This window comes from Papio anubis, chromosome 5 (assembly GCF_008728515.1).
Source record: "Papio anubis isolate 15944 chromosome 5, Panubis1.0, whole genome shotgun sequence".
NCBI lineage: Eukaryota > Metazoa > Chordata > Mammalia > Primates > Cercopithecidae > Papio > Papio anubis.
In genome coordinates this window covers 126990503-127002534 of record NC_044980.1, presented here as the reverse complement: position 1 = coordinate 127002534, position 12032 = coordinate 126990503, and the positions used below count along the sequence as shown (strand labels likewise).

The 12032-nt window shown below is 43.7% G+C and overlaps 1 protein-coding gene across 2 annotated transcripts in view; it reads left to right on the top strand.

Annotated features, from left to right (window-relative positions):
* Positions 1–9000, top strand: part of CDKL3 (cyclin dependent kinase like 3) — a 145433-nt gene extending 136433 nt beyond the window's left edge. For both annotated transcript variants that reach the window (XM_021939682.2, XM_021939681.2), the window contains one exon: positions 8869–9000. In XM_021939682.2, the coding sequence (XP_021795374.1) occupies positions 8869–8901 (33 nt within the window). In that variant the 3' untranslated portion in view covers positions 8902–9000. The remainder of the gene's footprint in view (positions 1–8868) is intronic.
* The last annotated feature ends 3032 nt before the right edge of the window (positions 9001–12032 follow it).

Here is a 12032-nt window from a genome sequence, read left to right as displayed (position 1 = left end):
TTTAACAGGATAATCATAGCTTTTTAATAATCTCATTGACAGAAATTTATACCTGGATTCTGTAAGCTGCCTTGTGCTGACCTTTATCAAACTCAGGGATATATGATGATATCTTGCTCTTTTGCTATCTTGCTCTTTTTTTAAAGAGACACAGGTCTCACTGTGTTGCCCAGGCTGAAGTGCAGTGGCTATTCACAGGCACAATCATTGCACACTACAATCTCAAACTCCTGGGCTCAAGTGATCCTCCCACTTCAGCCTCCTGAGTAGCTAGCACTACTAGCTGGATGCCACTGTGCTGGCTTTTCCTGCTCTTTAAAATACTTGAAAGTTACCTTGCTTTATCTGTAGTTTTTTAAAGTTTCCTGATGCCATCCTGGCTAACACGGTGAAACCCTGTCTCTACTAAAAATACAAAAAAATTAGCCAGGCATGGTGGTGGGCGCCTGTAGTCCCAGCTACTCAGGAGGCTGAGGCAGGAGAATGGCATGAACCCAGGAGGCAGAGCTTGCAGTGAGCCGATATCGCGCCACTGCACTCCAGCCTGGGCAACAGAGCGAGACTCTGCCTCAAAAAAAAAAAAAAAAAAAAAAAAAGTTTCCTGATGCCCATAAACAGAAATGAAAGCATGTACTTTCCTGGGGATCTAACCAAAATGTAAACGCTATGTTAATGAAGAATAGGCACCACCAAGAATAAAAGAAAACCCTTAATTCTGTTTGGCCTGGTTTCCTAGAAATCCTGTGCCCAGTTTTTGCATCGAGCCAAGGCTGGCAAGATGTGGATAGGGCTAGGCCCTCAGGCATTGAGATACAGTGCCTCAGCTTCTTCAAAGATAGGTCTAGAACATTCCAGACCAATGCAATCAAAATGTACCTGGTGGAACCAGGCATAGTGATTCAAGCCTGTAATCCCAGCACTTTGGGAGGCTGAGGAAGGAGGATTGCTTGAACCCAGGAGTTCAAGACCAGCCTGGGTAACACAATGAGACCCTGTCACTACAAAAAATTTTAAAATTAGCCTGGCATGGTGGCACAACCTGTAGTCCTCGCCACTTGGGAGCCTGAGGTGGGAGGAGCACTTGAGGCCAGGAGTTCAAGGCTGCAGTGAGCTATGAATTGTGCCACCGCACGCCAGCCTGGGTGACGGAGTGAGACCCTAACTTTAAAACAAAATAAAATAAATAAATAAAAAGTACCTGCTGCTAAAAATTACGCCATTTTAGGGCCAGGCGCAGTGGCTTATACCTGTAATCCCAGCACTCTGGGAGGCCGAGGCGGGTGGATCACCTGAGGTCAGGAGTTAGAGACCAGCCTGACCAACAAGGTGAAACCCCGTCTCTACTAAAAATACAAACATTAGCTGGGCGTGGTGGCGGTCACCTGTAGTTTCAGCTACTCGGTAGGCTGAGGCAGGAGAATTGCTTGACCCTGGGAGGTGGAGGTTGCAGTGAGCCGAGATCGCGCCACTGCACTCCAGGCTGGGCGATGGAGCAAGAGTCTGTCTCAAAAAAATAAAAAATAAAAAATAAAAAAAAGTTACACAATTTTAAAACAACATTTGAGTAAACCCAGCATCATTTTTGAGATACTCTAAGATATTTCTTGGCCTACTTGTGTGTGCCGCTTAAACTGAAACAAGCCCTAGTATTCTCTGAAGTAGCATGTGTTCAATAGATATCCAATAATTTCAAGTTAGGTTGAATGACCTTTTACCATCCACTTGGGGACTCCCCTTGCCTATATGGTATCTATGCATATTAGAAAAGGTGCTTCTTCATCCTGGAGATGCGGCCCCACAGTAAGGCACAGGTGTGGCAAGTGGAGCTGGATTCCTCTCAGCTCATCTCCTTGGCTATTCATGGCACAGTATGTACAACTGTAGGATATGGCCCTGCAAACAAACTCCACCCTTTCTTTCTTCCACCAGGCTTCCACTGTTTGCAACATCTTTCCTGGCTGGTGGAAGAAAGGCAGGCTCAATTGATGGTCCTAATCTCCAATGGGGGCAACAATATTGCCCACCCCACAGGCTCTTTTGGAACTTTGCTACTCTAAAGGTAGAGTCTGATTCCACTCTCTTTGAGTCTGGGGAAGCTTGTGACTTGTACCCAACAGAAGAGCAAAACTAACACTCTGTGATTTCTGAGATTAGGTTACAAAAAGTGATAAAGCAGCCAGGCATGGTAGCTCACACCTGTAATCCCAGCACTTTGGGAGGTCGAGGTGGGCGGATCACCTGAGGTCAGGAGTTCAAGACCAGCCTGGCCAACATGGTGAAACCCTGTCTCTACTAAAAATACACAAAATTAGCTGGGTGTGGTGGTGCATGCCTGTAATCGCAGCTACTCGGGAGGCTGAGGCAGGAGAATTGCTTGAACCCGGGAGGCGGAGGTGGCAGTGAGTCAAGATGGCGCCACTGCACTCCAGTCTGGGTGACAGAGTGAGACTCCATCTCAAAAAGAAAAGTGACACAGCATCCATCTTGTGACTAGAACACTTGCATTTGTAGCCCTAAGCTGCCATGTAAGAGGTTTAACTTGCCATTCTGTGATAAAGCCAAGGCACAGAGAGAGGCCATGTGTAGGTGCTGTGGTCAGCACTCCTAGTTTTTGAATGCGTCAGGCCCAGCTACTGACAAGTGAGTAAACAGTGAGCCAAGATGGCGCCACTGCACTCCAGTCTGGGTGACAGAGTCTTCCCAGCTGAGTCCCCAGACAGCTTGGAGCTGAGAGAAGCCATCCCCAGTTGTGCCCTTTCTGAATTCCTGACCCATAGACTCTGTAAGCACAATAAATTGGTTGTTATTTTATGCCACTGAGTTTGGGGTATCTTGCTACACAGCAATAATTAACTAAAAGACCCATTATCTTCAACAACACCAAAAAGTAGGGCTATAAAAAAAAGTAGGAATTGTTATAAATTAAGGCCAGGCACAGTGGTTCATGCCTGTAATCTCTAGAACTTTGGGAGGCCAAGGTGGGATGATCACTTCAAGTCAAGAGTTCAAGGCCAACCTGGACAACACAGTAAGATCCTGTCTCCAGAAAAGATGAAATAAAAAAATAACCTGGGCATGAGAGTATGTTCCTTAGTCCCAGCTACTAGAGAAGCTGAGGTGGGAGGATCGCTTGAGCCCAAGAGTTTGAGGCTACTGTGAGCTATAATTGTGCCACTATACTTTAGCCTGGGCAACAGGGAGAGATCCTCTCTCAAAAACAAAAGCAAAACAAACAACAAAAATGATACATACATACACATATATACATGCCCACATATATATACACACACACACACATATGTACGTTATAAACTAAAAAAGACGTAAGAGATACAACAAATGCAAATGATATTGTTTTGCTCCTGATTAGAATAAACTATTACAGAATGACATTTAGGAAAACCAGGGCAATTTGATTTCTGGCTGGATATCAGTTGACATTAGGAATTATTTTTAATTGTTTTATATGTGACATAGTGGTTATTGAAAAACGTCCTTATTTATCACAGAATTTATAGTATTTAAATATGAAGATAACCATGATTTACTTTAAAATTTGCTTTAAAATTATGATGAGGGAGGGGTGGGGTATAGATAAAACAAGACTGCCATATACTGTTAATCGTTGAGGCCAAGCAATAGGTAATGGGTGTTTATTATATTATTATCTCTACTTTTGTGAGTATTGGAAACTTCCCATAAGAAAAAATTTAACAAAAGAGATGAGGGGAGGACTTACTTCTCTATCCCATTCTTCCAAGCTGTAGTTATGTGCTAACAGGGGCCAATGGTTTAAATAGATTCCCTTCTTCTGAACATGCCTCTATGCATGCCTGGGGGCTTCTAAGACCCAGGATTCTACCCCAATATGGGGGATTTCATGCATGGAAACAGACTAACAGAGGAAGTCATATTCTTAGGAAAATGTTTTGGGCACTCTTCAAATCTTTGGTGACTAGAAATCCATTTGAAAACAGAATTCCCTTCCCTGACAGTACCTAATCCAGTGTTAGGTACACAGGGCGGGGAGAGGGGGAAATGGATTTGAATTAAGAAACCTGATTAATTCAGAATTAATGCACCAGCTTCCTCTGAAGATTAGGCAGTATTCAATTTTCAGCCTTTCAGAAATATATCCGTCAGCATAAAGACAGGCGAATGGGCTGCATGTTGCTATGCAGACGACACAGTTTGGAAGGGCCTTCTGTTTGCTTATGGATTCGCTCTCCCTTGAAGAAAAACTATTAACTCATGCTGCAGCCTGCTGCTCTCTGCTTGGTGTTGGCTATGTCACCGAGCCCAAAATAGAAAGTTATTTTACTGCAGAGAGGGAAGGAGGTTTAAATTTATCAATTCAAATAACAAAGGGTAGAATTATACTGGCTTTTCTCGGGTGGGGAGTAGGGGGAGATAATGCCTATTTCATTAGAAGAAAAAGTGATCTGACACTGGCAGGGGCTGGGACCAGAAGACAAGCTTGCACTGTGGTGATTAGGCTTGTTTCCCATCCTGGCTCCCCTCACTCCCTCCTTCCAGCAGTGTCACCTCTTTTAGGACATGGGAAAGCATCTGAGCCACTGGGTAATCAGTTCCAGAAATATCACTGAAATTATCAGACTGGGAACGATTCTCTGAACCAAATCCCTTCTTGCTCAGTTTTCGAAACAGTCAGTACCTTACCACAAAGTTGAACAGCAGGGAGATGTTATCTTTCTCCTATCAAATGGTCAAAAATCTTTTAAAGACTCCCAGTGTTGGAAGGAGTTTGGGGCTACGGGCATTCTCCTACATTGCTGGAGGAGAGGCAAACTGATCTAACCACCTGGAAAGCAACCCGACAACATAGATCCCAAACCATGGAAACATCAATACCAGAGGATATGGATCCAGGGGCTCTCTCATCCATGGCTGGGGGAAGCGTCAATTGATTGTCTAGAGAAATGCTTGCACGAGTACAACAGGAGACATTGACAATAATGTTCATAACAGCAGCGTGTGCAAGAACAAAAATCCTAGAAACAATGCAATTGCCCATCAGTAAGAGGGTAGATGATAAACTGTGGTATGTTTATGTATTGGATTATTTTATATCAGTCAAAATGAATGAACTACAGTGAAATGCAAGGATATAGACGGATTTTAGCAAAATATCAAGTGAAAAATCCTGAAAGATTACATACAACATAATATCCTTTTTTATGAACCTCAGAACAATTTAAAAACTATTCTTTAGGAATATGTACAGATATTGGCCAGGCGCGGTGGCTCACGCCTGTAATCCCAGCACTTCAGGAGGCCGAGGTGGGCCAGAGGTCAGGAGTTCGAAACCAGCCTAGGCAATATGGTGAAACCCCATCTCTACTAAAAATACAAAAGTTGTCGGGCTCAGTGGCTCAAGCCTGTAATCCCAGCACTTTGGGTGGCCGAGGCAGATGGATCACAAAGTCAGGAGTTCGAGACCAGCCTGGCCAGTATGGTGAAACCCCATCTCTACTAAAAATACAAAAATTAGCCAGGTATGTTGGTGCGCGCCTGTAGTCCCAGCTACTCAGGAGGCTGGGACAGGAGAATCGCTTGAACTGGGAGGTGGAGGTTGCAGTGAGCTGAGATTGTGCCACTGTACTCCAGCCTGGGTGACAGAGCGAGGCTCTGTCTCAAAATAAAACAAACAAATAAATAAATAAATATTAAAAAAAAATAAAAACACAAAAGTTACCCAGATGTGGTGGGACGTGGCTATAATCCCAGCTACTGGGAAGGCTGAGGCAGGAACCCAGGAGGCAGAGGTTGCAGTGAGCCAAGATCACGCCATTGCACTCCTGTCTGGACATTAGAGTGAGACATTGTCTCAAAAAAAAAAAAAAAAAAAAAGAAAGAAAGAATATATACAGATATAATAAAACCATATAAAAAGGAAAGCAAGGAAATGAGCACAGGATTCAGGATGGTTGTCTGGGGTGGGGAGCAAGGAGATGGGGCAGTGGGGGCAGCAGGAGCTATGGTTGGATATCAGTTTTGTCAAGGTGCTAGCTTTTGTTTGGGGTTATAAATTCACAGGTACTGATTACATTATTAAACAAATGAATTTACCACTAAATTAACAAAACCAGGCCATCTATATACCAGTTATGAGAGTGGACCATGAACCAAGCATTCTGGTTAGTCTAATTCTGTATACCTGACATTAAAAAAACAAAAACAGGGTATAGCTTTTTGTATAGTCAGTCAATTCACTTCTAAGCATTTATCTTAAGGAAATAAGCAGAGATGCATACAAAAATGTATGAACAAGAACATTTACCACAGTATTTATAAATATAAAAATAGGAAATAATCTAAATAATCTAACACCAAACTAATAGATTAGTTATATAAATTGGGTTATATCAATGTGCTAGAAAACTAGGTAGTCTCTAAAAATATTATTTTCTAATAGTATCTAAGTATATGGGAAAATGCTCATAATATGTCAGTTGAATGACACAGTACACATTATGAACCCAGCTTTTTATTTTCCCTAAGTATGTATATGCACCAAAAAAGCTGGGAAGGAAGGGCTGGGCACAGTGGCTCACATCTGTATTCCTAGCATTTGGGAGGCTGAGGTGGAGGATCGCTTGAGCCCAGGAGTTTGAGACCAGCCTGGATAACATAGTGAGACCTCATCTCTACAAAAAATGCAAAAATTAACTAGGCGCGGTGGTGAGCGCCTGTGGTCCCAGCTACTCAGGAGGCAGAGGTGGGAGGATCAGTTGAACCCAGGAGGTCAAGGCTGCAGTGAGCTGTGAACATGCCATTGCGCTCCAGCCTGGGCTACAGAGCAAGACCATGCTTCAAAACAAACAAACAAACAAAAAACAAAAACAAAAAAAACCCAGCTGGTATGGCGGTAGCTCACACCTGTAATCCCAGCACTTTGGGAGACTGAGGTGGGTGGATCACTAGAGGTCAGGAGTTTGAGACCAGCCTGGCCAACGTGGTAAAGCCCCACTTCCACCAAAAAAAAAAAAAAAAAAAAAAATTAGCCAGGTGTGGTGACCTGTGCCTGTAATCTCAGGGAGGCTGAGGCAGGAGAATCACTTGAAACCCAGAGGCAGAGGCTGCAGTGAGCCGAGATTGCACCACTACACTCCAGCCTGGGCGACAGAGAGAGACTCTGTCTCAAAAAAAAAAAGAGAGAGACAAAAAAGCAAGAAGAAATAAAGCTGCGAATACTATATGTCAAAATGATAATAGCACTTATCTCTGTATGTTATGATTGTTCCTTCCTTCCTTAAACTTGCAGTAGTTCACAAATTTGCTATAGTGAAGATTAATTGCTTTTTCTTGTTGAAGATTTTTTGTTGTTGTTGTTGTTTTCGTATTTTTTTTTAGTAGAGACTGGGTTTCACCACGTTGGACAGGCTGGTCTCGAACTCCTGACCCCAAATGATCTGCCCACCTAGGCCTCCTAAAGTGCTGGAATTACAGGTGTGAACCACCACACCCAGCCGTGAAGTTTTTTTTATAACCAAAAATAATCATATTATAAAAATAGATATTAGTAACAACTAATGTAGATAGAGTACTTATTATATGTTAATAATTTTACAGAGATTAATTTAGTTAAAGCTTAAAATAATCCTATGAGGATACTGCTATTATGATTCCCATGTTACAGAAGAAGATACTAAGATTTAAGGGGATAAACAGCTTGCATGAGGACACGGATGATAAGAAATGGTGCCCTCTAGAATTGGCTTCTAGAGAGTTCTTCAAAGAGTACCCAATGGTAGAGTCTTGGTCTCTCAAACCCAGAGACGGCTACACTCAGATGATTTCTCCTAGAACAGTACTGGGAACTAAATGGCCTGAAGAGGAACCTGAAATTCACAAGAGAAAGAGGCCCCCTTGGGGTGCCTGAGCCAGAGCCAACACAAGGCAGCTAACCAGCGAATATAGAGAGGACAGACGTGGAGGAGCCCCAGTGCCCAAGCCCCTGAGGGTTTCTTTTTCTTTCTTTTTTTCTTTTTCTTTTTTCTTTTCTTTTTTTTTTTTTTTTTTTTTTTTTCAGGTTCTTTTTTTTTTTTTTTTTTGAGACAGAGTCTTGCTCTCTCTGCTCACTGCAACCTCCACCTCCCAGGCTCAAGCAATCCTCTCACCTCAGCCTCCTGAGTAGCTGGGACTACAGTTGCCCACCACCACACCTGCCTAATTTTTGTATTTTTAGTAGAGATGGGGTTTTGCCATGTTGCTCAGGCTTGTCTTGAACTCCTGAGCTCGAGCTATCTGCTCACCTAGGCCTACCAAATTGCTGAGGTTACAGGCATGAGCCACCATGCCTGGCCCCTGCCAAGGTTTTCTTTTCTTTCTTTAAATGTTTATTTCTTGTACCCCTGAGGATTTCTGATGAGCCCTTGAGAGAATAGGAGATCCTACTGACTGGAGAATCAACTGGAGGGCAGAGATGTTTTACTCATGGCTCTGACCAGCCCTGGCTCCCACCAGACATTGCAGGACTGGCTTCTAGAGCCTTCGATGCAGAGGAGAGACCTCTATGGATGGGACAGAGCCAAGGTCTTAGCTTTGGTCTCTTCTCATCACTCATACTTTAAATATAAGCTCTAATGTCATCAAGCCACCAGAGATAAAATGCCTTTCTCAAGCTAAGCAGACAGGATCTGGTATCCAATTTGGACAAGATAGTGGAAAACAGACTCAGGGGGAAAAAATCTCTTGGCCTCAGCACCAGCACACAGGAGTTGAATCTGACACCTTAACATTGTACAATAAACAAATGTAGGCATGGTTTCCTATGTTTTCTTCAAAACATCTAGAATAGATCTGATTAGAGGGAATGATTTTAACAATTAATTCTTCTCTCCTCAGCTGAAAAATTCTGGATTATCCTCCAAGATGTAACTAAACCATCAGCTTCTGTGGAAATACTTCCCCAGCTTCCCCAAGCAACAAGGCCATCCCTCTTCTGTGCATATTTAATAAATAATTTGTTTGCCTGTTGGACTGTGTGTCTCCCCTCAGCACAAGCTCGGTGAACTGTGTAGTATGCAACTTCAGGCTTCCCCTCCTTTCCTAGCACCCCTCTCTACCACCTCTCCACCACCTCTCCCTCACATGCATTCCTATGCCTGCCGTGGGGTAATTGCTAATTAAATGTTGATTGCTGAAATAGAGAGCTATGGAGGTTCAGGAATGGTCTTCTAGATTTCCGAGAGCTGGGACTCAAACCCCTTTTTGGATCTCTGATGCCTGAGATAATCTGATGAAAGCTAAGAACTTTTCCCCAGAAAAAAAAGCACAGGCAAAAGAAAATTCCCAATTGTACAGACTAAATAGCCATACTAACACATATACAATTATGTGCATGTAAAACTGGGGAAATCTGGATAAGATAGGTGAATTGAATCAATATCAGTTTCCAAGTTGCGATATGGTACTATAATACCGCAAGATGTTACCACTGAGAAACTGGGATCTCCCTGTATTATTTCTTATAAATGTATGTGAATCTAAAATTTGTAAGGCCGGGCGTGGTGGCTCACACCTATAATCTCAGTACTCTGGGAGGCCGAGGTGGGCAGATCACCAGAGGTCAGGAGTTCAAGACCAGCCTGGACAAGATGGTGAAACCCTGTCTCTACTAAAAATATAAAAATTAGCTGGGCGTGGTGGTGTGCACCTGTAATCCCAGCTACTCGGGAGGCTGAGGTGGAGGAATCGCTTGAACCCAGGAGACAGAGGTTGCAGTGAGCCGAGATTGCACAACCGCACTCCAGCCTGGGTGACAACAGCAAAACTCTCTCAAATAGATAAATAAATAAATATAATCTCAGCCGCGCCCAGTGGCTCACACCTGTAATCCCAGCACTTTGGGAGGCCAAGGCAGGTGGATCACCTGAGGTCAGGAGTTCGAGACCAGCCTGGCTAACATAGTGGAAACCCTGTCTCTACTAAAAATAAAAAAATTAGCAGGGTGTGATGTTGGGTGCCTGTAATCCCAGCTACTTGGGAGGCTGAGGTGGGAGAATAGCTTCAACCTGCGAGGCGGAGGTTGCAGTGAGCCAAGATCACGCCACTGCATTCCAGCCTGGGCAACAAGAGCGAGATTCTGTCTCAAAAATAAGTAAGTAAATAATTAATTAATTAATTAATTAATCTCAATAAGAATTTCAATTAAAAAACACAAAATTCCCATACCTTATTTTTTGAGAGTTGATGGACCCCCGGCGCTGAACCTACCCATGAATCCTAAATTGAGAACTCTCTAATATAGTCCAATTTTTGCATTGTTGGATGGGGAAACTGATGGGAGAGGATGTGTTCAAAGTCATTCAGATTGATTGTGACGAGGCAGAATGAACCCAGCTCTCCTTATTCTACAACTGGTTGCTAAAAGGAAGAGAATGTTGTCCACATTGTGTTGTTTACTTGATTTAAAAAGGCAAGACAGGCTGGGCGCGGTATCTCATGCCTGTAATCCCAGCACTTTGGGAGGCTGAGGTGGGTGGATCACGAGGTCAGGAGATCGAGACCATCCTGGCTAACACAGTGAAACCCCTTCTCTACTAAAAATACAAAAATAAATTAGCCGGACGTGGTGGCGGGCGCCTGTAGTCCCAGCTACTCGGGAGGCTGAGGCAGGAGAATGGTGTGAACCTGGGAGGCAGAGCTTGCAGTGAGCCGAGATCACGCCACTGCACTCCAGCCTGGGAGACAGAGCGAGACTCCCTCTCATGGAAAAAAAAAAAAAAAAAGGCAAGACAAACCAATGTAACAGGGCAACTGAGATTCCCTGATGTGCACAGAGAACACTGAGTCTAGATAAGGCAATTTATTATTATTATTATTTTTAAACGAAATCTCACTCTGTTGTTCAAGCTGGAGTGCAGCGGCACAATCTCGGCCCACTGCAACCTCCACCTCCAAGATTCAAGCAATTCTCCTGCCTCAGCCTCCCAAGTAGCTGGGACTACAGGCATGCACAACCATGCCCAGCTAATTTTTTTGTATATTTAGTGGAGATGGGGGTTTCACTATGTTGGCCAAGCTGGTCTTGAACTCCTGACTTTGTGATCTACCCGCCTTGGCCTCCCAAAGTGCTGGGATTACAGACAAGAGCCACCGCGCCCACCAGCAGTTTGTTTTTAGGATATTTTTTTTTTCATTGCTTCCTAGACTGTCTGTGCTCAGCCTGTGGTGGACTGTGGATGATCTCATTCACAAACAGGTGGCTTGGAAAGGTGTAGGTCAGGGACCAGCAGCCTTTTTGATTCTGAGTACCAAAAGAGGAACCAAATAGTGCCTATGAGTTATCTCAGCAGACTGGACATGTTGGGGAATAGGAGGGAAAGAAGGAGAGGAAAAAGAAAGCGGGTACATCAGGAGAAAAGAGGGCAAACGAGGATGGTATGGAGAGAAGAGAGTGGAAGAGAGAACAAGTGTATTTAGGGAGTAGAGGGCTTATGTGGTGGGGCTGGGCCACAGGCTGCTCACCAAGTCAGAACCTGTAAGAACATGAGTTATCTGCTCTGTCCTTGGAGACTGCTAGGTATTGGAATTGTCAGGTGGTCAAAGGTCAAGATCTTTCTTTAATGAAAATCACTGTGATCTGATGCTAAAGCCTCTCCGGTAGTTAAGAGTTTGGTACTTCTCCTGAGCTAAAGCCAGACTGAGTTTGTATCCCAGCTCCTTTGTTTACTATTTTACCTTAGACAAGTTACTTAATCCCTCTGTGCCTCAGTTCCATCATCTGTAAAAGGAGGATAATAATAGTACCTACCTCATAAGTTGTGAAGTGTAAATGTATTAATACGTGGAAAACATGACCTGGCAGGGTGGCTCACACCTGTAATTCCAGCACTGTGAGAGGCCGAGGTGGGCAGATCACTTGAGGTCAGGAGTTCGAGACCAGCCTGGCCAAGATGGTGAAATCCTGTCTCTACTAAAAATACAAAAATTAGCCAGGCATAGTGGTGCACTCCTGCAATCCCAGCTACTCAGGAGGCTGAGGCACGAGAATCATTTGAACCCGG